Source organism: Ustilaginoidea virens, chromosome 7, assembly GCF_000687475.1.
Source record: "Ustilaginoidea virens chromosome 7, complete sequence".
NCBI lineage: Eukaryota > Fungi > Ascomycota > Sordariomycetes > Hypocreales > Clavicipitaceae > Ustilaginoidea > Ustilaginoidea virens.
In genome coordinates, this window is record NC_057322.1 from 2,085,432 (window position 1) to 2,110,999 (window position 25,568).

A 25,568-nucleotide genomic window follows, 5' to 3' on the forward strand; every position below is an offset into this window, starting at 1 on the left:
TGTCTTTGCGATATGCCTTGTGACATGGTTCTACAGCGGCTGCTGGTTCCGGCCAGGCCTGGGCCAGACAACGCCACGCCTTGGCGCACATCTACAGAGCACAAGCGGTTTGGATACAGCAAGCCCGGGGCAACCATCTGTCTCTCCAAGGGCCCCAGCCTCGGAGTGTTGCCTACGCCAACTCGAACGAGCTCGGCGGCCACGCTTGCGACTTGTCGAAATGTGGAAGCTCAAGACGTCCTCGCGGGATGCTCGGACGCCAGCCAAGCCACGGAGTTTGCATGGGTGGGTGCGTCGAAACCGCCGGCCAAGCTGGGCGGGGTCTTCCAGCCCAACGGACTGTCGGTTTTCTGCACGGGTCGGCATGCCGCTGGAGAAAGAGAAGATCGCTGAGAGCCGCCAAGGAAATCCCTGCGTGGTCCCCCGCGAGAGTCCCTGCCAAGCAGGCCCGGTGTGGGAAGCATGGACGGCGTGGCACAGGCGCAGCGCGACGGGGGCAAAACCCGACGACCCGTCGTCGTCGTGGAGCGCTCGGGTTCGCTGCGGCTGACGTGTTACGCCCGGTCGCTTGGCTGGAGTCTGGAGAACGCTGCGCATGCCTGCTTGTCTGCAAGCACAACCGAGATCCGCGGGCGGAGCGCAGAACTGCAGCCCGCGTCACGCGACGGCCGGCATGGGTGGCTCGAAACTGCCGTCCCACCTGCGGAAGTGGCCCAACCGGATGTGCTGCTGGCCGTACATCTTCAAGTGCGGCTGAAGACTGCGAGCGGGTCGTCGCGCCGCGAGCCGCATCGCGGACCCCTGCTCGATGCCAGCCGCCCTCCTTATTCAACGGCAACTGAGCCAACAGGCAATAGCTTCATGCACGCAAAAGGACTCTTCTTGTCCAGAACCTCAGCCGCAAAAGCTCGGTGACCCTGGCTCTGCCCCGGGGTGGCCCGCTCAACATCACCGCTGTGTTGGATAAGATATATATGTGTGTTCTCCGTCTCTCGAGTCCTTTGTCCACCCTAGCTTTTTCACCATCTCGCGGGTACTGCCCTCTTCCTATTGCCTTTTTCCACTCAATAACTCCTCGACCAGAACCCAGCAGTGATCCATGATGAAGCTGCTCATTGTCGCAGCCTGGCTTCTCGGCCTGGGCCTCGCCAGCCCAGCCCTGAAAGACACATCGCCTGCTGCCCCCAGCCTGGACAAGAGGTGCAACGGAGCGGGCTCGTTCTGCAATAACGGCGTTCCGTGCTGCACCAACCTGTACTGCAGCAGCTCGACCGTGTGCCGGGGTTGCAACGGCGCGGGCTCGTTCTGCAACAACGGCGTTCCGTGCTGCAACAATCTGTATTGCAGCAGCTCGAGCGTCTGCCGAGGGTGCAACGGGGCAGGGTCGTTTTGCAACAACGGCGTTCCGTGCTGCAACAATCTGTATTGCAGCAGCTCGAGCGTCTGCCGAGGGTGCAACGGGGCAGGGTCGTTTTGCAACAACGGCGTTCCGTGCTGCAGCGGGCTGTACTGCAGCAGCTCGAGCGTCTGCCGAGGGTGCAACGGGGCAGGGTCGTTTTGCAACAACGGCGTCCCGTGCTGCAGCGGGCTGTACTGCAGCACATCCGGGGTGTGTAGGTGATTGGTGATGTTGGAAACGACGTTGGAAACGGGGTGTGGACGACGAAGCTGGGAACTCGGAGGGGCTGTGCTATTGAAATGCTCTGGGGCTGGGCTGCTACCCGTACATTGGTTGGGAAGAGGCTATGGACGCCAGTTACCGCGTGTGTGGATAGTGTCATGTTGACGGGGGGTCAAGTATGCGGTCAGCCGGATGAGCTGTGAGACTTGCCAACCAGCCATGGGTCTTGCGCAAGTCTCTGAGTGTGTTTGGATGGGGTCTCGACCGGCTTTGGGACCGGTTTGGCAGCGTCGTTGGAGTGCATCGTGGTTCCGCAGTGGTTGACTTGGCCTGGCATGTGAGCGAAGAGCATGGGGTAGGATACTGAGATAAGTGCGGGGAGTAGGGCGAGAAAAATTGCGCAGAGGACACTCCAGATCCAGAGCGGAGGACGAGCCTGATGCATCTACCCGTTGTATCCAAGCTACGTGAATGCAAGCATACCACGTTTCGCAGTGCGGAAAACCAAAAGAAGCCCGTTGACAGGTAGCAAGTCATGTAGCAAGTCATGATGCACTTGGGCACGGAGCCTCGTTGCAGGTCTTGGAAGACGTGCAGCAGGGCCCGATCCAAGAGCGACGCGAGAACTTGAAACCTTTAGGAACTGTCTGTCCCCACGTGGAGGCTCCGCCATGCTGGACAGTTTGCAGAAGGAACTTCGGGATTCGAGTCGGACTTGCTGCTCTCGAACTATAACTCAGGTGATTTGGAGAGTTGGTCTTGTGCACAAGAGAAGACAAATAAGAGGCGAAGCAAGATGCCCTTGGAAGCATGGATAAGTAGATATCCGCCGCTGTCAATGTAGAATGCTCCGTACAATCTACACAAACATGGACCGCCCCTTTGACATCCCGGATGGCTGGCATCTCCAACTGCCTATGTCATCAAGTGACTGATACCGACGTGTGCTGCTCTGGGGATGCTTGCCACGTTTCTTCCCCGCCTATTGATGTGATGCTCGCAAGTCCATGACAGGTTGCCCGTTGGGAACGAAGACTTGGTTATCCGTGAAAGACGGGGGTTTGCCGCGACAACAGACCGGTGGCCAAGGAGCAGCACGTGGTGGGATGAAGGTCTGTTTTTGACGCCTGGATGGAGGCAGAAGCGGCTAGTTGGTATACCGCCAGCGGGTTGTATATTAAAAGAGACGAAATCGTGCCGGTCACGGGCGAATTCCGGCTGCCCCTGGTGTCGGCTCCAGAGTGCAATACTGTCTGGACTCTATTCCGTTCCGTACTGCCTTGTTCGTCTTGGTCGCGCGTCGGTGACGTCAAAGTCGTCCACCTGCACAGACAGATACGGACGGATACCGTTAGGGCTCGCTAGTGCACTCATCGACAACTTCACCAGCCCATCTTCCCGACCATCCGAAGCCATGCCCATCGTCTATTGTTGTCGACAGTGCAAGCGCGCGCCAGCCGTTGGCTGTTCATCGTGAGTTCGGCCCCATTGTTTCCCTATGCCAACTCAACTCAACCCCCCTCTGATAAGCTCGCTCGGGTGCCTCAGGCTTCCTGCCCGACCGTTCGCTTCGTTGTGCTTTCTAAATGCAGCCGCGTATTTTGCGACGGGCACACTCCTGACGTGTCGTTATCCCATGTACCCACTCGAGTTTGCAAAACGGTGGCTGGAGGCTAGGGAAAGTCTATAGCTATTGTCATGATATTGACAATACCACCAGAGGCTCGAAAATAACTCATCGCTATTCTCTGTCTCGGCACTTCATTTCGGATAGGCAGGCGACTCCAATTCCTGCGTAGGCGTGCAGTCCCAGCATGAGGTTATTCAACAACCCCCATCAAGGTAACCCCCATCAAGGTGATTGTACTTCAAGTCAACCAAGCCTCGAGCTTGAGAGTCGTCAAAGGGCGACGTCATTTCCCACGCTTCACGGCTCGTTGACGAAATGACTCGTTGAGGGTATTGTCAGGGCCATGCTGGTCGGTTGAATGTCTTGCAGGCACACAGTATCTTGGCAGCACGTGGCTGGAGAGACTACATCTCAACAAGTGTCAAGTTACGATGCGATGCGTGGAGGAGGCACCAGCGTCGTGGGCAAGACAGATCCCAGGGCCCCTCAAAGAACATGATGAGGAGTCGATACTTGGAATTCACAAGTGAGAAAATCATCGGCCGTGTCAGTTGTCGCCAGCCAAGTACCTAGGTAGGTACCTACCTAGGTTAGGTACCTTATGTAAAAGTGTCTTGGGTAGGTGCACGTGGAGTCGAGAGCATCATCGTATGTCGACCAGCGCGGTACAAGTAGGCGCTGCGTCAATAAAGCGGCAGGAGCTTCCCCGTCCTCCTGCCCTCCCGACCCTCACTCAGCCATGGCGAGGCCGGAGGGCGCCTCGAGTCAAACTGCACACCTAAAGTACTTTGAAGTGTTTGTCCGCCAAAAAAGGCAACAAGAAACAGCAATGGGAAGCTGGGGTTATTAATACCATGGTTTCCCCATGCCCATGCCCATGCCCATGCCCATGCCCATGCCCATGCCCATGCCCATCCCCTTCACTTGTCCCACCCGTCTTGGGGTGCCAAACCTGCTGCTCGTTACATAAACATAAACTCTCCGCGTTACCCTGCGATTGCCATTTGCGCGGCGTAAGCCTCACGGAGCACGGATACATACCTGCGGCCGGGCTGAACCGACGCCCCTTTCCGCTCATGACCTGGAGTCTCCGTTCGATTTCTCTGCGTCGTCGTCTCCCATACCGTCAACGGCAACTTTCAAGAATATCTACCTAGGTAGGCACCTAAGCCAATATTTGACCCCCGAGGGCCCAGCTGCCCGTTGAATTCCTCGGAAGCCTCGGAAGCCTCGCAAGCCTCCCAAGTCGCTGCCACTTGCTTCCTCCGACAAGCATTGCCACTACCAGACCCCCCTCCCCCCCCCCCCGACCCGCCCACCGAACAATCGCTGTTCGGCACTCGGTAAACCAGCTCTATGGGACCTCAGTGCTCGCTGCCACCTCACTGCCACCGCACCTTGACTTTTCCAAAGTCGTCCTTCTCCACTGCCAGCTCTGACTGGGCTTCTTTTCCCCGGATACTGCTCCTCGCGCCTGCGACGGTAGCTGCAGCCGCGGCTTCCGTCGCCGTTGCTTGTGATGGAACCTCGTCCTGACAGGGTTCAGGGGGCCCCAGAGTATGTCTCGCCGTGCTCCTGGTTGTAATTGAGAAATTCCCGCCAGGCTTCTTGTTTCAGCTGAATATAAGCGGGCCGGGCGCTCTCGGGAGACGAACAATGTCGGCGTCTCAGATTCGCATGAAAATCAAGACAAGAGAGTCTCAACCACGCTGCAGACTTTTGAACTCGTCTCTCCCACCATCGACTTGGATTTGCTGACTTCCATGCTCGCGGCAGAATTACAAATGACTTCCATACCGCCCTTTCGACCGAGGCGGGGCTCAGCTCCCGCGCTGGCTCTGTTCCGCAAGTCAATCTCAATTCCAATATCGAAGCAAAGTAGGGCCTTTTCAAACCATGGTGTGCCTGATCGACTTCACAAAAGCTCCTCTCGATACTAATACTCATTGTGTGCAACAGGATCAAAAACCCGTTAATTGGAATCCCTCGACGTGTGCTTCTCAGAAATGTGGACCATTTCTGTCTCGAGAAAGACCTGGGCGACTACCGTCATCTCATCAGACAAGGCGCTCTCGTTGCCCAAGATCCCACTGGCTATGAAGACATCATCGGCCCCGAAGCCCTCAGCCAAGAGGACGTTGATTCCTTGCGTGCAGAGGTTCTTCACAAATGGCGCATCCCCAAGGTTTTATACCTGACCATCATTACTTGTTCAGTCGGCGCTGCAGTCCAAGGGTGGGACCAGACGGGTTCAAACGGCGCCAACCTCGAATTCCCCAAAGCCTTTGGCATCGGAGGCAACTCCAATCGCGAGAAGCTCCTGGTTGGTCTCGTCAATGCCGCTCCATATATCGGCACTGCCTTGGTCGGGTGCTGGCTGACCGATCCCATCAACTCGTACTTTGGGCGCCGCGGTTCCATTTTTGTTGCCGCAAATTTCTGCTTATGGCCAGTTCTGGCCGGTGCCTTTTGCAACACCTGGCAGCAACTTTTCGCATGTCGCATCCTCCTTGGCGTTGGCATGGGCACCAAAGCTTCGACTGGTGAGTCACGCAAAGAAAACCCGTCGAGAGCCATCGTTGCCCGCGCCACTGTCCTGACCTTGCCCTCGTCTTAGTGCCAATCTATGCTGCGGAAAACTCGCCCGCTCCTATTCGAGGTGCTTTGGTCATGAGCTGGCAATTGTGGACTGCGTTCGGCATATTCTTGGGGACGTGTGCCAACCTGGGCCTAATGAAGCTCCTCGAAAATGTCTGGCGATTCCAACTGGGATCGGCATTTATCCCGGCTGTCCCGCTCGCCCTTCTCATCTACTTTTGCCCCGAATCGCCGCGTTGGTACATCAAGAAGGGCCGCTATAGAGACGCCATGCGATCGCTGCTCCGGTTACGAAACAGTCCTGTCCAAGCCGCTCGCGACTTGTACTACATCCATGTTCAGCTTCAAGTCGAGAAGGAGTTCATCGGACACGGCGACTACGTAAATAGGTTCATCGATCTATTCAAAATTCCGCGCATCCGCCGAGCCACGCTTGCCTCGTTTATAGTCATGATAGCCCAACAGATGTGCGGCATCAACATTATCGCATTTTACTCGTCCGACGTTTTCCGCACAGCCGGCGCCTCTCCTCTGGAGGCACTGTGGGCTACTTGGGGGTTTGGGCTCATCAACTTTTTATTTGCGTTCCCTGCTGTGTGGACGATTGACACGTTTGGACGGCGATCTTTACTATTGTTTACCTTTCCACAAATGGCGTGGACATTGCTCGCGGCTGGACTGTGTACTCTGATACCGGGAACAACTGGCCCGCATCTCGCCATGGTTGCCGCGTTTGTCTATCTATTCGCAGCGTTTTACTCTCCCGGCGAGGGACCCGTTCCGTTTACGTACTCGGCCGAAGTGTTTCCCCTTTCTCACCGTGAGGTCGGCATGGCGTGGGCCGTGGCGACAAACCTGTTCTGGGCGGCGGTTCTGGGCATCACGTTCCCTCTCATGCTCGGCCGGCTGGGGGTGATTGGATCCTTTGGGTTTTATGCAGGTTTCAACATTGCCGCACTTGTTTTGATCTTCTTATTTGTTCCGGAGACCAAGCAGAGGACGCTAGAGGAGCTCGATTACATCTTTGCTGTTCCCACCCGGGTCTTTGTGCGGTACCAGACGACCAAGGCGCTTCCTTGGTGGTGCAAACGATGGCTTCTCTTCCAAAAGCATGCGAGGCTCCAGCCGCTGTATCAGCTGGATGTTGCGGAGCACGAGGAGGAAGAAGAAGAAGAAGAAGAACCAGAAGATAATAAAAGCAGCCACGGGGGAGATGAAAACGACAAGGCCATGGTGGAGTTGAAAGATGTAGTGGGATACGCGACGACTACGAGGACAAGAGAACCGATGAGGCGAAGCAGCAGCCAGTAAGTAGTTCAAGCGAACTGGCCGCCATTATGGCATTTGGGAATATTTTCGCACTAGCACACGGGCCTATGCTTCTTGGGAAACCATCTTTTATACATATATATGTATGTATATATATATCGGTCTTGTCCATGTTGTTAGATGTGTTTTAACATTCGGACACTTGAGCATTGGCAGCTGATGATACACACGAGTCGGAGCAGGCGCTTGGATGGATGGATGGACGACGGCAGTCACGATACCCTATGTAAATTACCCGCTTTTCCATGTACGCACAACGTAATGCAGCAGCTGTGTTTTTTCTTTTTCTTTTTCTTTTCTTTTTAAGTTTTGTTTTGTATGATGCGCAGACTGTTTGGTTCTGGAGTCCAGTTCACGGCCTTTTGGAGCACTCGCTGCCTTGAAGACGAGCGCGGGCGCGCCGTCACCACTTGGCGGATTCCGTCTGGATGCAGCGGCCAGTCGGTCAGCATCGAAGCTGGGAGTTGATTGAGTGATACGGCGTCAGAGGGTACTGGTGTTGGGCGTGATGTGGGCCTTGCCGGCATGCAACTTTGGGTGGAAACTTGCAATTACAGTGCCTCTGACTAATATGCCCGAGGTTGATATTCTTGACGTCCACTGGTGGATACTATTAAATTGAACAGGGGGATTTACAGAAGCTGAGGGTAGCTTTGAAGTAAAAGGTCAAGAGTTTATAAAATAAAACACATGCAATATTAGAATTTTCAGTGACTAAACATGGACATGTATAGAAAGCCAAGCCCCTGCGAGCATGGCATGGAAAGTGCTACAGTCAATACAGTATGTAGTATGTATCATATGTGCCATGGGCGTGGGGTCTGGACTTGTGGCGGCGTATGGACAGGGTATAGTGAGTCAGTGACGGCCACGGCCCTCTGCAACAACCGGACGTTTTCTATATTTGGAGCGAGAAGCTGTTGAAGGGTGCTGTAGGATTACCAAGGGGGAATGAAGTTTCTTTTCCTAGCTGGAAAGATGCATGCGCTTTGGAACAAATTCAACCCACCTCATCCACGACTTTCCTTTCAGTCCCCAAGAGCCCAGGACAGGACCAAGCTGGATGGAACTTATGGGGCCGCCGGCCAAAGAATCGACGGGGCTCGAGGGGTGGCAGGCCGGCCGCCTGGCGAACTCAAACGCTGCAACGCCGAGTGGGCAGCCTTTTTTCATGTGAGATTTTGATTTCCAGAAACCGTACTCTGTACTCCGTACGCGGCCAAGACTCGTGCTTCTGCCTCTCGTCGGGCCTTGGCTGACGCACTGGCTCGGGTATGACGTATGCGTCAATCCATCCGTTGGTTGGCGCGCGGGAGGGGTTTCGCGGTGGCAAACGGATGGATTCGTGGCTTGCCAGGCTGGCGGAAGAGATTTTCTAGTGCGGCGGCGAATGGCGAGGCCAAGATGAGGGATCGAGATGAGCAAGGTGGTGGGGGGGGAGGGGGGCCCAGAGACAGTGGCCGTCCGTTGGGGGAATGGAGAGACGATGAGCAACGATGGGGCTGGTTGGGCAACGAATGCACGATGCCGGGGTGGCTGATGTTTCCCTGCGTACCGGCGTGGCTGGGTTTGTCTTCATGTGCGCTGTGCTGTGATTGATGCTTAGTCGCGTGCGTACGGCGGAGACCGCCGAGTCGTGTTGATGTTTCTGATTGGAAAGAAGGGACGAAACGGATTGACGAGATTGGAATGGTCCTTGTCGGGAGAATTTACTGAACGGGCCACGGACAGCGCAGATTTATCGCCTGTCCTGCCCCTGTGGCGTTGCGCTTGGCGGCCAAGGATGGTGGGTGGCTGTGCCAGCGGGCATGAAATTGATTCCATGGAATGCAGGGGAAACGTTGCCGTTGCAGGTGCTTTGTGTCACGGTACGTAGTGCTGTAGCTGCTGGCTGTTTGCACCCAGACTCAACTTGGGTCAATACCTGCCGGGCTTCAACATGGCTCAATTGATGCTGAAAATGCGCAGTGACCTGGTTATTTCAATCGTTTTCAGCAAAGATGTTTTGTTTTTGCCCGTTCGTATATATCTATTTACTTACTTCCGCGAATGAGGTCAACGATTGATGCTTCTTGTCTGTCAATCTGGGTCCGCCGCACAGGCGTGCCAGGTACCTTCAGGTACCTGGGTACCTAGTTACATCAGCCAAGCCCTCCCTCCACACCTCCTCACACCAGGCACTTGCCGATGGCTGTCCCCCGTATCTTGTTTCACTCTCGCTTCTCCACCCATCCGTGGCCAGAAACCCCTTACGTAGCATTTGCAACTTTTTGAGCTCCACACCCGCAGCATCATTCTTTTCCTGCGTGCCTTTCTCCTTATCCCATTTCCTTCAGCCCTCTCCTTTGTTTCACTCGTGCTAGATTTCCCTTATTCGTATCTTTTCCTAGACAACTCCTCTCGCGTTGATTTGATTTTGTTTTAGACGCAACCCATCGGACTACAGTAGGCCTCGGCCAGAGATAACGTCTGCAGCAGCCGTCACAACACCACCACCAAGAAATCTTCACCTTGTGCTCTGGAGGTGCGAGCCATTTTGAATTCGTTATTCCTCGATTGACTGGAGCCGGACTTCAGGTCTACGCTTGCGGCGCGAGGAATCCCCAGCTGCCAAATCGCTGGCATCCGCACTTGGTATCTTTTTTTTCACACCGGCGACGCGTTTCCCTTCGAATTGTATTCACGAATCACGAATTCTTTGTACCTTTGTTTGCTCTGGGCGAATACCCGGAACGGAGGCATTGATTGCAAGCGTTGGTTTTTTTCACAATACGCTGCGTCGCCAACTCCAACACCTAGACCAACCCACGGACTTGTGTGTGATTCCGCCCTTCAGTTCTCGTCCCCGAGCAACAGTACAACAACAAAAAGGGTCGAACCCGCCCCGGCAACACGTCCTTTGGCCTGGGTGTGATGGTGGCAAATCGGCAGACGTCGGGCTTCATCCCCCTCGGCAGCAAATCGGAACACGACATGAACGAAGCCGGTATCCCTCTGACTGCGGTCAAGAGCAGTGCCTCGACCTCGGGCAACCGCAAACCCAGCCACGCCACATCCCACTCGTGTGATTCCGCATCATCAGAAAAGCCCGAGAATGAGCTGCATCACCGCCATGCTGGCCGTCGGCGAAAGGTTGGTGATGACAAGTTGGGCCGGAACAACACCGGCGGTTCCGACGAAGTCAGCGTAAACGCACTCGGCAGGCTCTACGAGAAAGTCGTTGGCTTTTCTGTCGTCACGCGCTACATGGTCTACGTGGTGCCGGTTGCGGTTCTGCTCGGTATCCCTCTCGTCGCCCTTCACCTTGCCGACAAAAAGGACGAGATCTTCCTCGGCTCCGGTGACAGCTTCAAGGACGCTAACGGCAAGGCCAAGAACAAGAACGGCCCTACCTTGTTCAAACTCTTCCAATGGATCGAAATCACTTGGCTTTCCCTGTGGGCCGCCAAAGTGGTCGCCTGGGTGCTTCCCAAGGCTTTCATGTTCATTTGCGGTGTCGTCAGCATGGGAGTGCGCAAGTACGCCACTGTTTTGAAGAACTTGACCATCACTCTGTCCCTCTTCTTCTGGGCCCTCGCCACCTGGATTACCTTCAGGAACCTGTTCGCCGAGCCAATCAACTTCCACGTCTCTTGGTGCGACACCATGGAGAAGATCTTGGGTGCCCTCTTTGTGTCTTCAGCCGTGCTCTTGGTGGAGAAGGCACTGGTGCAGTTGATTGGCGTTTCCTATCACCAACGTTCTTTTGCAAACCGCATCAAGGCCTCCAAGCACGAGATACACCTGCTCGGCCTGCTGTACGACGCTTCCCGAACCCTGTTTCCCATGTACTGCCGGGATTTCGCCGAGGAAGATTATGTCATCAACGATAGCATTGACATGATGCTGCGATCCAAGAAGAAGAAAATCATTGGCGGCAACGGAGCTGCCACGCCCATGAAGATCATTGGCGATGTCGGTCGATTCGGAGACAAGGTCACCTCGGTTGTCGGACATGTTGCAAAGGAGATTACCGGAAAGCAGGTCTTCAATCCCAACTCTGCCCATTCCATTGTCCTCGAGGCTTTGGAGAAGAAGTTGCCGTCCGAGGCACTTGCCCGACGAATCTGGATGTCTTTTGTCCTCGAGGGCAAGGACGCCCTGTACCTGGACGATTTTGAAGAGGTTTTGGGCCCTGAGTACAAATCGGAAGCTGAAGAGGCCTTCAACATGATAGATTCGGATGCGAATGGCGACATCAGTCTTGACGAAATGGTCCGCAAAACGATGGAAATTGGCCAGGAGCGCAAAGCAATCGGCGAAGGCATGAAGGACATTGGCCAAGCTCTCCGTGTTTTTGACAAGGTCTTGCTTTTCGTGGTCGTCCTGCTAACCGTTTTCATCTTCCGTAAGCACGCACCCGCATCACATCAGCCCATTCCTTCTTGTATGCACGGTACTGACAGTGGCTTTTTCTTCTTCTTTTAGTCTTCTTCTTCCACAGCAGCTTCTTGACTACGGTCGCCACTGCTGGCACAGCGCTTCTGTCGCTGTCCTTTGTCTTTGCCGTCACAACTCAAGAGTTTCTTGGTTCTTGCATTTTCCTCTTCGTCAAGCATCCGTATGACGTGGGTGATCGGGTCGAGATTGGTGGCGTGCAGATGATGGTTGAGAGGATCTCTCTGCTGTACACCGTCTTCACCAAAACTTCCCAGAACCAAGTGACTCAAGTACCCAACATTGTTCTGAATAATCTTTGGATCGACAATGTTACGCGAAGCAAGTCCATGACAGAGTCCTTCAAAGTCGACGTGTCGTATGACACGTCATTCGAAGACATTGAGCTGCTCCGTGCCGAGATGGAGAAGTTTGTCAGACACCCCGACAACTCTCGCGACTTCAAGCCCGAGTTCACCATTGGGGTTGACGGCGTCAACAACCTCGACAAGCTCACCTTGGATATCTCGATCCAGCACAAGTCTAACTGGCACAACGGCGTTGTCAAGGCCACTCGCCGCTCCAAGTTCATGTGTGCTCTGGCGCTTGCTCTCAAGAAGATTCCCATCCACCCTCCTGGAGGCGGCGTTGAAGCCCTGGGCGGACCCACCAACCCAACTTACTCGGTTGCGGTGACCGACCCATGGGCAGCCAAAAGCCGCGAGGAGGCCGCTAAGAAGGCAGACGCTGCGCGCATGGTGCCGGCCCAGGTCGGCCAGACGGACGAGGAGGCTCATGCCGCCGAAACACAGGCCGCTGCCGAGCTGAATGCTAGAACGTTGGCCGTCGAGACGAGTGGCAACTGGGACTCGCGAGATGACCGATCCATCGCGTCGCGCTCGCCGTCGATGGATCGACAACGCTCGAGGGACATTGATTCAATCCGCAACGAGCTCCTCAAGAGGGAGAGTCAGCGCGGACGAAGACGGGCGGGCGAGGGGCTTCAGTCGCTGAGCCCCTCGGTCGCCGGCGCTGGTGGCTATCTCATGAGCCCGCGACTAGGGTCCTTTGACGAGGAGGCGCAGACGGGCCTCCCTAGACGGTTCTTCAGCTTCAGCCGTGGTGGTCAGCACCCGCCTGCTGTGCAGGAAGAGGAAGAAGAGGCTCTCGAGCCACGCCTCCGCCCGACGGAGTCGCAGCGGTCTCGGCTCGGCGGTCTTTCTCGAGGGCCATCACGCGGGCCGCGTGACTAGGTAAATCATCATGTGAAACCGGGGCCTAGTGGAAGGAAACAAGCATGGCTGTCGCATGATATGGGGGTTTTTGACGCCAACAAGGGCTGCACGGCCCCTTTGGGGTAGCTAAGGGTCACAGGCTGATCTCCAGCTTTTACGTGCTGTAATCGTAAAGCTGCGACTAGCAGCGGGCATGTAAAAAAGATAGAAAAAACGGCACAGCATGCCGGTTCAGGATACGGTGACGTTTTGCGACGAGTGTTTGATTGACATGGCCGGGGGTGCTGGTGCCGGTAGCCAGTTGGTGCGGCAGCGCGCCGGTCCTGCTGCTCGTGTATTCGAGCGTTGGGGATGTAAAGCTCGTGTGCTGGGTGTCTGCGTACATGTTCGGAATAGGTAATTGCGTTGTGCGCCACGCCAACTCGTGACCGATGGTGAATGCGTTTGGTAGTACGGAGTAGTACTGTTGCTATCGCGCGCATGGCTATATAGGCCGCGCGTTGCCAACACTGAGGTGTTTATGCGGCGATGCATGGGTAGATGATGAAGGACGCTGTTGCGTGCCGATAATACCATGATAATTAGTGGATACGGTTTATAGTACTATTTCGCTCAGGGAAAGGGTTAAGGCATGTTTACGTAGGTACCTATGTAATACTATGATACTGAAGGTCAGTGGATACATTTAGTATCAGTACTATCATCATCGGGCTGACGCTTATCTAGGGGTCTGCACTGCCAACATTTCATGGCGATTGCGCGGCAATATATAGGGAGGTGATACAAGGACGCTCTCATTTGCCGTGGCATCTGCACATCCGTACACATGTGTTTATCCCTCATAGTGGCCGGTTTGACCTCAGCTTTTCATCTCGTCATCATTGGACCCGAGCTACAATAGTCAACTGCTCGGCGCGGTGGCAGCTAGCAAACGTGCTCCGGCTCAGCTCCGCTGCCTTCCCTGCTCCCCAGCTCGGTCCTCAAAACCCGGCCAAAGACCTCCATCAGCACCTCGAAACAAGCCTTGCTTACGGCAGGATCATACCGGCCTTTACTCAGCTCGTCGCGGATAAAGGCGTGCTGAGCCCACGCGAACTCGTGGAAGCTGAATGCTACGTTGGCCTCGCGGAGCTTGAGGCGGATGAGGTCGCGACCCGCATCGGGGACGTGGGTGTCTTTGATGCCAAAGATGAGGGATACTTCGGCCTGGATTCTCGACAAGAGGTCGATTGTGTGGGACGAGGCGGGAGGGGAGGCGTATGCCGAGTTGGGGGCTGTGTAGGGGCCAAGCGTGCGGGAGTGAATGTCGGTTGGGAAGTAGGCGACCGCGGCGGAGACTCTGTCATCCAGCTGCTGGCGGATCAGCACCCCTCGCTTGGCGCGCGATGGTGGTCAATATGCCACGGAGGCGAGGAAACAATGGCCATCAACGTACTGCTGCTCGGAGGGCGAGATGTCCTCCCAGGCACATGCCCGTGGAGCCGATGCGCCCGGTGCAAGTAGGCAGTGAAAGCAGGTAGTCGACGGTGGCGAAGGAATCGACGTCGTACGACTCGAGGGTCTAGAACCAACCGCTTTCAACAGGTTTCGCCTTGGCAGCGTCTCGTTCGACGGAATTGTACCTTTTCAATCTTGAACTTGTTCCCGCGGTCCGTGTCAGCAGCGTCGTAGTTGAGGGGCTCGGGCCCGACAAAGTCGTGGTAGGATGACGGCGGCGACAATGTAACCCTGGCCTGCTATCTGGCGGGCGAAGCGGGCCACGGGGCCAGTCACTGCGCTTGCCGATGAGCCGTTTTGAGGTTTTTTTTTTTTTTTTTTGTGCGTGCTGGTTGGATTTGGACGACGGCTTGTTGGGGGTTTACCTTGGTAGATCTCGCTAAAGAGACAGACGGCGGGGAATCGACTGTCCCTGGTCAATAGCGGAAGCGGGCCGAGCCTGGATCGCGGGCTTACGCATTGGGGTAGCCGGCTATGGTGGGATGGAAAACGAAGATTCCTGTGGTGCTCACGGTGAGTACGGATGCAGTTGCGGGAGGACCCGGTTGGGGGGGGGGGGGGGGGGGACCTGCGGCTCACGCATGTTGCTAGTGCGGCCATTGGCGGTGGTGGGCACGTCGACGTGGCTTTCTCTGATGAGCATTTTGGGGATAAAGCTGCTATCGTGAGAGATGGGATATTGGATGGCTGCAGCATTTGGGGGTGTCGTATGTATGTTAGGAGCCAGTAGTCGGTAGCTTTGAAGTTTGAGGTCGATTTCGATTGCCCCGCCGTGTGGTCACTTGCGTTTTGAGCCAATCAGCTCCCGCCTCACCTTGCTCAAATTGTCTCCGGACGCGGAAAAACGAACCCCCTGGAAACCTGCGTCATAAGGTCATAAGGCAACCAAACTACAGTCTTCAGCTGCTCAGCAGCACAAATGTACGGAGTAACATGTGGCCCGTACTGGTGGAGCTACAATTAATTAGCCTACGGCCCTACATGGCATGTGGCCCGCCCCGGGCGCACCACAAAGTGGCTGCTTGGCAAGATCACACGGGGCTCATCATCGTGCCGACACGTCTGGTGCCATTATTTCTTCGCGCGTTCCCGTTGCCAGCCCTTCTTCTTCCACGGGCCCTCGCAAAACCTCCTCCTTCCGCTCCCCCTCGGCTTCTCGACGGCTTCAACTTCGACTTGTCCACCACCTTTGCTATCCTTCCCCGCCGCTTTCCCGGCTTAGCGCTTGCCCTACCTACCCGTCTAATGTTTGCTTGCGCCCCCTGGATCTTCCCGAAATCCCACCCTTGAGCTATTATGAACGGCCACTTTTCTGCCGTGGGCGACAAGCCTGCTGGCGGAAGCTACGAACATGGCGTCCAAGTCATTGACGAGGACAAGGACTTCAAGTAGGCATTGAGTTCCCGTTGATTCTACGCCTGTGCATTTTCTTTTTCTCCTCCTTCCCTCCCCCCATTCTTACGGGCTGAGGCTGATGCTTCACGATCTCACCCCCCCCTTAGCGATAATCTCAATGAATACCTGCAGACAACGCACGTTGCCGACTCTGGCTTCAACTACCACATCATCTCCGTCTTTGGATCCCAGTCCACGGGCAAGTCGACGCTGCTGAACAATCTGTTTGGCACCGAGTTCTCCGTCATGTCCGAGACGGAGCGGCGACAAACCACAAAGGGTATCTGGATGTCCAAAAACAGGCGGGAAGAGAGCGCAGGCACCAAGATGGCCGACAATATCCTCGTCATGGACGTCGAAGGCACCGACGGCCGCGAACGTGGCGAAGACCAGGACTTTGAGAGGAAAAGTGCGCTGTTCGCGCTGGCTACCAGCGAGGTCCTCATTGTCAATATCTGGGAGCATCAGGTGGGCCTGTACCAGGGGGCCAACATGGGCTTGCTCAAGACGGTGTTCGAGGTCAACTTGCAGCTCTTCCTCAAAGATAAGCAGTACGTTTCTCTCTCGTTGTTCTGCCCGTCGCCGCGCCCTATGCCTTGCGGCGTGTCCCTTGAAAAACTATCCTGTTCTGACCTTTTTCCTTCTTCTTTTGCCATCTCTTGGTGCAATCCTGCAGGTCTACTCCGCGATCGCTTCTCTTCTTCGTTATCCGAGATCACCTTGGCACCACGCCCTTAACAAACCTCCGCACTACCCTGATACAAGATCTCACCAAGATCTGGTCGACCATCTCCAAGCCTCAGGGGCTCGAAAACTCTCGAATCGAAGACTACTTTGACTTTGGTTTTGCTGCCCTGCCACACAAAATTCTGCAGGGCGACAAGTTTGTCAGCGAGGTGCACAAACTTGGATCAAGATTTACTGCCGGACACAAGGGCAACAAGGGCGCCAATCACGAGCTGGAAGGCGGCGTTTTTTTGCCCGAGTACCACCGAAGGATTCCGGCCGATGGCTTCTCTGTCTATGCCCAAGGCATCTGGGACCAGATTGTTCACAACAAGGACCTCGACCTGCCTACACAGCAAGAGCTGTTGGCCCAGTTCCGATGCGACGAAATCTCCCGCGAAGTGCTGGTCGCCTTTGACCTTGTCCTTGTGCCTTTGGAAGAGCGACAAGGCGAAGCTGCGAAACTAGGAAAGATTCTGGTGTTGCCGGATCTCGGGACAGTGAGCAGCGAAGCCCGCGGGCAGCTGCTGCGCGCGTTTGAAGCTCAGGCCAGCCGCTACCACAAGGGCGTGTATGCGCGCAAGAGGCACGAGCTGGAGGCCAAGGTCGATGCGAGACTCAAGGCGCTGTACATGGGCCAATTAGCGGCTGCGCACAAGGCCGGCGTTGTGACGTTTAGCGACGCCGTCACGAACAAGGTCAAGGCTGGCCAAAAAGCAGGCGGCGGCTACGAGTTTGCCGAGATTGTCGCCAGCGAGAAGACCAAGACGTTGGAGATTTTCAAGTCTGAAGCCCAAGGACTGGCGATTCAGGGATTGCCTTGGACCAACTTCCAACCCCAATACCAGCTGTTCGAAGCCGAGCTCGACGAGGTTAGCGGCAAGTTGCGCAAGGAAGAAATGCGGCGACTGGCAACCAGGGTCGAGCGGTGGGTCAAGTCTCGCCTGGGAGAGGCCATTGGCCTCGAGTTCAACAAGCTGGGCTCCGGACGGGCGGGCACGGGCGCCCCAGAGACGGGCGACAAACCACCCGAGAAGGATCTCTGGGATCGTGTGTGGAGCGTCTTCACCGGCATCGTCGGGGAAGCCGAGGGTCGCTTTGCGGACCGTGCCAAGAGCTTTGACGCTAGCGACGAGGAAGCCGAGGTTGGCATGTGGCGTCTGCGTCGGAAGAGCTGGGTTGGTCTGCGCGAGAGGATCGAAGAGGAAGTCATGGAAGGCAACATTCTGCTCAAGCTCCGCGAGAACTTTGAGGACAAGTTCCGATACGACGAGGCCGGCGTTCCTCGCATATGGCGGCCCACGGACGACATCGAGGGTATCTACACAAAGGCGCGAGAGTCGACCCTGACGCTCATCCCCCTGCTCTCGAGGTTCCGCCTCTCAACGACGTATGCGCCTCCCGACTTGGTGAGCTTTATTGGAGGTCAGCCCGGAGGCGCCGAGGCTGGTGACGAGGAGGACCTGGCACCCATCGGCGGAGTCGACGAGGACGAAGGGAAGAGCCTCGAGGAGGAGATGACGGTTCTCAGCGAGAGCAAGCGCCAGGACCTGGTTGTGCGCTTCAAGAAGACGGCGGACGGCGTCTACGTGGAAGCCAAGCGAGGGGCCATTGGCGGCGTGGCTCAGATTCCATTTTACTTTTACGTGCTCCTCGTGGCCTTGGGCTGGAACGAAATCGTCTTGGGTAAGATTCGCCAAGGGCAATTTTTTTTTTTTTTCCCCTTTGACATTGGACAAGCTGCTAACACGGGATTACCTACTAGTCCTCCGCAACCCCTTCCTCTTTGTCTTCCTCATCATGCTGGCCGGCGGCACATACGTGGCCTACACGCTCAACCTGCTCGGGCCCATGATGCAGATGAGCAACGCCGCCGTCAACCAGGGCGTTGAAATCGCCAAGCAGCAGCTCCGAGAATTCATCGCCAACTCGGACAGGGCTAGACACGCCCTGGACGTGCCTGCCGAGCCCCGGGCGCACCGCGCCAACGGAGATGGAATCAGCCTGGACAGACTGGACAGCCGGGGCAAGAAGGCTCATTCGACGGAAGAGGCGGACATGGACATTTGAAAGACGGCGGGGTCATGGGTCAAGTCGTTGGGGAGGGGCGGGAGTTTTGGTTCTGGGCTTTCTCTTCTTCGTTGGTTGCGCCCCGTCTTTTATTCTGTTACTGCTGGGCTGTAGCACCGTGTGTGGGAGGTTATCTCGCCAAGATACGATAATGTTTTCATGACTGCTGTTGTGCTGTCGCTGCTGGTTGTGGGTGCCGGCGTTGATGTGCGTCCCCGGTTGGAGGGGGGGGGGGGGGCGTGTCTGGAAGCCAGCGCTGCTGCGTAGCATGTATGAGTCGTGGTGCTGATGCCGCATGTTGGTCGCGGCTATGCTGTCAGGTTGTATGAGTCGTGTTCTGATGCCGGCGTGGTTTTTCTCGTCTATTCCTTGCGGTTACGCTGTTGTGTTCCATGTAACGTCGGCGTAATTTGCCCGTCTGTTCCTCGCGCCCATGCTGCCCAGTTCAGCATGTTTGATATATCGAATAATTCACCTTGAATGAATTCATCTGATGCAAAACGCCTGCGCTGAAATCTAAAATGCTTCCGTCCCAACACAAGTCCCATACCACCCCCCCAGCTCGTCACTCTTGTCCCCCGTTCGTCCCGTCAAGAAATCCGTCAGTCTCGGCGCGTCCGCATCCTCCTCCGGCCCCTCCGGCCAATCCACCTTGATAGCAACCCCCTTCCCGTCCAGCATATCCTTTGCCGTGCCCCAGCTGAATCGGCACTCCGGGCCCCACCCAAACAGAGGATGCATATTCCTCTTCATCCAGCTGACGCACCGCGCGTCGGAGGGATACCCGGACCCCCAGGCCATGCCCTCGGCGCCCGCGTCGGCGCCCGCGTCTGCGCCCGCGTCTTGGCCCTCCCCTCTAGCCCTGTACATTTCCTCCAGCGCGGCATCCCTCGTGACTTTTGCGCAGACGCTCGCGGCGCTGACGCACGGGTACAGGCTGTCGGCCTTCTTGGCCACGGTGATGTTGGTGGTGGGGAATATCCTCTGCAGCTTGGCCTGGTAGGCAGCCGGCTGGCCTATGGTGTCGACGTATATCTCGCGGACGTTGACGCCGCGCGCAAAGACGCCCTGGATGAGGGCGACGGTGGCGTCCATGGCCTGGGCGTTGAGGTTGTAGGTGCTCGGCTGGAGCATGTGGGCGGCAATGTCGCGGGCGGAGAGGGCGGTGGTGGCCCAGCCGCAGGAGGAGTGGAGGTCGGAGCCGGGCGTGCAGAGGGTCTGCATGAGGGAGGAGCGGACGGCGGGCGTGAGGACCTTGGAGTCGTCGAAGCCGTGGGTGGTGCGGAGGAGAGGGTCGGACAGCGGCAGGGGGAGGTAGAAGACGCCGTAGACCATGGGGCCGAGGACGGGACCGCGGCCGGCTTCGTCGACGCCGAGACAGCAGGGCGGGAGGGCGGCCGAGCCGGGGGCGGGGGAGAGCAGCGCGGGGGGGATGGGGGAGTAGTGCGTGAAGGAGGCGCCGGTCAGGAGGGGTAGGGGGTGGACGGAAGGGGGGACGAAGGGTTTGGGCTCGTCCATGATGCGCTGCGCTTGGGGGGTTGGTGATGCTGGCCGAGATATTCCGTAGGTTGACCAAGAGTTGAGCTGTAATTTACGCGTCTGGGACGCCGGGCGGCGCGCGCCCTGGCAGCTGCGGGATCCACTCCAGGTATCAAGCTAGGGCCGCTAGGCATGGCTGCCGGATATCCTGATTGGCCCGGTCGGCAAACCGCACGCGCACGCACGCGCTTCGCCGCGCCATAACCTTCCGTACACCTACAGTACCATCACCATTGGATTCACCACCGCCTGTCGGAAACTACTGTCCCATTGCCGGGTTCGACATTCGCCTGCCCTCGCGTGCGACAAAATCTCCCTTCCACCTTTCGGGCCTCTCCCCAACAAACCTGCACACCAAAGCCGCAGCCGCTGGGCAGCAGGTAACGCCGCCAGCCCGCCCGCCATGGCGCGCAGCGCCAAGCGGCCACGGACACGGCCGCAGGCCCTTCACCAACTCGGTGTTCGCGGCCGGTACGTTGCCCCTTTCCACCCGCGGCGCAGCGCAACGACGGGGGGGGCGGCTGCAGGGCGGGATCCCCCCGCTTGGCAATTCATCTGACAGAAGCGCTGCAGGAAGACGGGTGTCGTGCTGCGAGACCGCGGCGAACGCGACGAGCATGGCATGCAGCCGCTCGACGCCATCTTCTCCCCGCACGAGGGCCAGCGGGCCCCCGGCGACGAGAGCTCGGACGCTGGAAGCGGCGACATGGAAATTGCATCGAGTAAGCTGCGGCGGTGCAGGGTTTCCCGGCAAGCGAGCAGTCGTCGGAATGCTGACCTGGTGCAAGGCGAGGGACCGGGGCCTCAGACCATACTCAGGAACCGGCACAGCATCACGCATCCCCTGCCGAAAAGTCGCTCTCCCGCCAAGACGAAGCTCAAGTCGCCTGCCGAGAAGACTCCCCGTCTGGACCGCTCCTCCTCGCCCTCTCGCAGCCAGCTCACGGACGATCGCGACCTGACCGTCACCAGGAAGCTCGACTTTTCCACAAAGGGCGACAGGCCGAGGCGATCGAGCGCCAAGAGGATCAGCAACGTCTCGACGTCTTCGAGGCGGTCGTCGCGGCTTCTGGAGCAGCAGCAGCAGGAGGAGGAGGAGGAGCTGGAGGAGGAGGAGCTGGAGGAGGAGGAGGAGGACGGTGAGCCAGTTTCGGATATTCACCCGTCGCCTTTGTTTCAGAAAGATCCTACCGTGTCCGATCTAGTCACCCAATCCATGCAAATGGTCGATGCTATAGACGAAAACATGACTGCCGCGGGGCTTGGTCAAGGCGCGCAAGGTGACGTGCCGCCAACAGGCGGAGACGATTACCCAGAGGACGAGCCGCCTGGTGTGCCGTCGCCAGCGGAGCCGCCGTCGCTGCCGAAATCATCGCCTGCGCTCCCGCCACCGCCAAAGCCGTCGCGCATTCCACCGCCCACCCAGTCCATATACAGTCCCAAGAAACGACCCCCGCTGGAAATGGGGGACGAGCCGACGGGATCCGAGGACGAGCAAAGTCGCTCGGAAGCCAAAAGACGGCGCACAAAGACTCGTTCCCCCCTCCCTCCCAGGGCACCGAAAGCACCGCTTATTCCAAAGTCAAAGCCGGCTGTTTCCAATACCGCAGCTCAGCAACTCAAAAGAGGTAGGGGCAGACCACCGAAAGCGGGGCGACGGGCGACAAAACCATCAGCAGGAGTCGAGGCCGGCGCCGGTGACGACGGCGACGATGACGGGGAAGGTGATGAGACGTTCATGGAGATTCAACGAGGCCCACCGATGCCCCGGTCAAGAGGGCTTGTCTCCCTGCGAAACGACGGCGGCGCTCTAGCCACCCAGGCTCGGTTGGGACGGCGCCCAGCGCGGCCTCGGGACTACTGGACGGGCGACATCCGCGAGTACGACGACGAGCACGACAAGGAGGAGCTCCCCGTCAAGGAAGTCATACGACTGCCTGCAGACGCGCCTCCGTCGAGCCGCGCGCCCCACAGCAAAACGCGCGCCAAGGTCAAGGCCACGATCCGCGAAGCCGTCCAAGAAGACGAGGAGCTGGAAGACTGGGAGGTGGACGAGGGAACCGTCACGGGGGAGATTGTCCTGTGGGAAGCGGCGCACGAGCTCGACCCCCCGGGCGACGACGACGAGGTGCAAGTCACGGAGGAGCGGCTGGCCATTGCCGCCGACGCAATCGAAACGCACGACAATCCCAACACGACGTTTCGCTTCGCCAAGCTGCTCACCCTGCCGTTTATCGGCGCCGGCGTGGTGGACCTGCCCCCGGAGGCGGAGAAACGGCCCAAGAACTCGCGCAAGATGCACCTGGTGTTTTTCGTGCACTACGGCAAGGTGCTCGTGACCATCAACGAGGTGCAGTTTCGGATATCCGCCGGCGGGACGTGGTTTGTGCCGAGGGGTGAGTGTGTCGCGCGCGGCCCCTCCGCGATGGGGTGCAGCTCGAGGGGCTTTTTGGCTGATTCGGGCGTAGGGAACTATTACAGCATCACCAACGATTACCAGGTCCCGGCGAGGATATTTTTCGCGCAGGGCTGCGAGGTCGCTCCGGCGCAGGGGTAGCCAGGCTTGACCGGGTGGGGGCTTATGAATGAATGTGTGGGTGGGCGACAGGCCGGCGGGTGAGGGGCTGGAAGCAGACGGACGTCAGCTCTGCTTGATGCCCGGGCTGGGCTTGTCTTTTCTCTTGGCGTGCGCAAGATGCATTGTGGGGGGGTTTACTCGTTGCTATCGTCCATGGTCAGCAGGCCGATGCTTAGGTTGCTGCCATTTGGAGCTGGAGGCGATTCTAGATGATTATGGGTAGGACCGAGCTGTATCCTGGTTAGCGGCACGCCGTGGACGCTTTTGCATTCTATCCAGGCGCGTATTGCAATCGGGATTGAACCACAGATCACAAGCAGCACCCGGCGTTAGAGTTCAATTCAAGGGTCCATTTGGCACGTATGCCACGTTGGGGAAAAGCATCAAGGCCCCGAGGCCAAGTCTACGCGTGTCCTCCCGGCAATAATCACTGTTCTAGGGCGCCCGGCAAGTAATCAGATTCCGTCTGCAGCGCTTCAGGCGTACGACGACGAGTATGTATGACGCTCGGCTCCCCCGAGGCAGGGCGGGGGATTTGGTGGGAAAATGAACAAGAAAGGCGCCTGTTGGGGGCAGGGTCGTTTACATGGACGCAGATATCTCGGCGTAGGTCAATACGCAGTAGCGATTCTTCGACACTGCCCTTGAGCACCCAATCCTGCACTCCTCCCCCCCTCTCCCCCCCAACGGCATAATGCAACGAGTCTTGACGTTCAGTATCTCCATCCTTCCGCCCCCTCTTAGATCGTGCAGCAAGAACAGGACCGTGAGATGTTGCCCCCCTCCAGCTGGCTGAGATTCGCCTGCCGAGCCACGAGGATGACGGGTCCGAGTTCCGCGGCCAACCCAGCGTAATGGTATCATGGCATGTTCCTGGCGAACATATTGTTGGCAGGACCCGACGGACTGAACCTGATCAAGATTCAACCGATCTGGAGCCGCTGCCGCGAACGACGTCGGCTCGAGCGGAGCACCGTCAAAGGCTGGCCACTGCTCCCTTGGGGAGAATTTCGACTACGCAAAGTTTGGGGCATCTAGACGATCAGGTTGTAGGTGCAAATCGCGTGAAATGGTGTTGTTTGTAGAAGATACAAGGAAATGCCGCCTACAAATATCGAGCCGTGCAGAGCGATGATGGTGGGCAAAGGCCTGGCGGACAAGTGGCGGCGGCATGGTTCATGATATGCCTTGGAAGGCGGGGGAATCGTTACGGCACCGAAGGCTTGTTAAGGTCTAGCCGGCCCTATATGTCATGGAACAGCTTCATATATCAGGCGCAAGACTGACGTGTGTGTAGATTTATATCTCCTCTCTTGCTAGCCTAGGTAGTCAAAATTGACTCCCTTTTCTAGCATCATTTTCTTTTTGCTGCTACGTTTCACACCTGCAAAGTATACAACAGCGTTGAAGAGGCTGACGTCGTTCCAAACCGACACAGCAGCGCTTGCTCGCTCCGACCCCCGATCAGCATGCCATTTCAACATGAAGATTTCGCTCACGTCTGCGGCTTTCATGACGACAACCGCAGCCTGTAGGTTCAAGCTGGAATAGCCGCTGGCCAAATGCCAGGAAGCCTCGCCAAGAGGCTGTACGGTGCCACACGCGTGCACCGAGATACGGCATTGCTTGAACCTACTCTAGAGCGTCAGTTCCCTTGATGTGTCGAGATGAAAGACGTAAGTTATCCTTGCGACTGGCAATTGCAGGCCGTACGGTCGGTCAGCTTGCTAGAAACTTGCCAATGGGTTCTTGCTTATCTGGTCCAACAGACGCAGGGTGCTGCTCGCAGCAACGCGAATGACACAATATACCATGCCACCAAGGGTTACAGCCGATGACTTATTCCTGTGAAAGAAACACTGAGAGTTGGTGGCGAAGGCCTCGCAATTTTTATAGCGCCATGGTGTAAGATGCCCTAATAGAGTCGCACCTGTTGCGGCGTCGCACTCTTGGTGCACCACTTGATCTCCCTATGGCTGCAGTCGAGGTGTTTACTCGCGACAAGTACGGCTACTCACACGATTCCGATCTCAAGGAAGTTGCTACATGCAAGATACAGTCAAGGGCAGTATACTTGGAAAAAGACATCGATCCGCGTCGTTGCAGGCCCGAGTGCGACTAAACGACGCGAATAAAAGCTTCTTCAATAAAATGAAACAGAAAGCATCGATATTACAGAGGAAATCAACATACGCCATAACTGATGCAAGGCCTTGGTTCGTATGTTGGTCCCGCAAGGAGCACAGCGACAAAGTAAATAAATGATATTTAACCCGGACTTGGACTTCAGCCGCTAGGGCGGAAGATACTGAATAGGTCGTGACCAGGAGACAGGTCTCTCGTGATCTTGGTACAAACCTGCTAAGCGACTCAACAGTGAATGCAGATTGCAGGTTCCCAGGTAGCGCAAAAACAACTACTAGAGTTGACTAACCTCGTTTCCAACAGGCTGTAGTTACCATCATCCTGGTGGCGATGGTCCTCATCTACTCAGAAAGTAAAGCCGCCACTACAAGAGAGCACATGCTGGCAGTCTGCATGCTTACCTGCAGCAGCGAAGCAGGAAGTGTCTCTCGAGTCAGTTTGCTGGCATGCAGGGCGCGTTCACTGGATCTGCCACGTAACCTCGTGAGTCGCCACGATATGCCAGCCATACCTTCTCGAGGGCCAGGGATCGATTGTCACCGGTTGCTCAAGGCGAGATGTTCATGGCTGGCTGTTGTGGCTCGGGCGGGGTCACTCGCGGCATCTCTTGGCCGAGATGCATGGAAAAGCGGTTTGTATAGAATGCCGGTGCAGGGTGACGGTTCTTTGCATAGTGCTGTCTTCGCATGCGTGCCGTGAATGCCGTCTCGCGGCAGCTTCTTCCGGCCCCGCGCGCCGTTGCCGCCAGGCTTGCAGTTGGCTCGCCCGCAGTAAGGGGTTATAATAGGG

General features: G+C 57.0%; 7 protein-coding genes across 7 annotated transcripts; 4 read left to right on the plus strand and 3 right to left on the minus strand.

Annotated features, from left to right (window-relative positions):
- Nucleotides 1-1,047: 1,047 nt before the first annotated feature.
- Nucleotides 1,048-1,842, minus strand: UV8b_08269 (uncharacterized protein; the record flags this gene model as incomplete). Its single annotated transcript, XM_043145766.1, has 2 exons — nt 1,048-1,685; nt 1,761-1,842. 2 exons carry the CDS (start codon nt 1,840-1,842, stop codon nt 1,048-1,050), a joined length of 720 nt encoding a protein of 239 aa, XP_043001701.1.
- A 2,928-nt stretch (nt 1,843-4,770) lies between these two features.
- UV8b_08270 (uncharacterized protein) lies at nt 4,771-7,160 on the plus strand (the record flags this gene model as incomplete). The annotated part of the gene is made up of 4 exons (XM_043145767.1): nt 4,771-4,808; nt 5,028-5,129; nt 5,211-5,794; nt 5,869-7,160. 4 exons carry the CDS (start codon nt 4,771-4,773, stop codon nt 7,158-7,160), a joined length of 2,016 nt encoding a protein of 671 aa, XP_043001702.1.
- A 2,931-nt stretch (nt 7,161-10,091) lies between these two features.
- UV8b_08271 (uncharacterized protein) lies at nt 10,092-12,847 on the plus strand (the record flags this gene model as incomplete). The annotated part of the gene is made up of 2 exons (XM_043145768.1): nt 10,092-11,565; nt 11,646-12,847. The coding sequence occupies 2 exons, from the start codon at nt 10,092-10,094 to the stop codon at nt 12,845-12,847; spliced, it is 2,676 nt and encodes an 891-aa protein (XP_043001703.1).
- Nucleotides 12,848-13,753: 906 nt separating this feature from the next.
- Nucleotides 13,754-14,969, minus strand: UV8b_08272 (uncharacterized protein; the record flags this gene model as incomplete). The annotated part of the gene is made up of 7 exons (XM_043145769.1): nt 13,754-14,179; nt 14,265-14,390; nt 14,452-14,466; nt 14,549-14,601; nt 14,692-14,732; nt 14,783-14,825; nt 14,906-14,969. The coding sequence occupies 7 exons, from the start codon at nt 14,967-14,969 to the stop codon at nt 13,754-13,756; spliced, it is 768 nt and encodes a 255-aa protein (XP_043001704.1).
- Nucleotides 14,970-15,622: 653 nt separating this feature from the next.
- UV8b_08273 (uncharacterized protein) lies at nt 15,623-18,517 on the plus strand (the record flags this gene model as incomplete). The annotated part of the gene is made up of 4 exons (XM_043145770.1): nt 15,623-15,714; nt 15,829-16,272; nt 16,398-18,133; nt 18,213-18,517. 4 exons carry the CDS (start codon nt 15,623-15,625, stop codon nt 18,515-18,517), a joined length of 2,577 nt encoding a protein of 858 aa, XP_043001705.1.
- Nucleotides 18,518-19,033: 516 nt separating this feature from the next.
- Nucleotides 19,034-20,035, minus strand: UV8b_08274 (uncharacterized protein; the record flags this gene model as incomplete). Its single annotated transcript, XM_043145771.1, has 1 exon — nt 19,034-20,035. One exon carries the CDS (start codon nt 20,033-20,035, stop codon nt 19,034-19,036), a length of 1,002 nt encoding a protein of 333 aa, XP_043001706.1.
- A 424-nt stretch (nt 20,036-20,459) lies between these two features.
- UV8b_08275 (uncharacterized protein) lies at nt 20,460-22,613 on the plus strand (the record flags this gene model as incomplete). Its single annotated transcript, XM_043145772.1, has 4 exons — nt 20,460-20,527; nt 20,630-20,778; nt 20,845-22,452; nt 22,525-22,613. 4 exons carry the CDS (start codon nt 20,460-20,462, stop codon nt 22,611-22,613), a joined length of 1,914 nt encoding a protein of 637 aa, XP_043001707.1.
- Between the last annotated feature and the right edge of the window lie 2,955 nt (nt 22,614-25,568).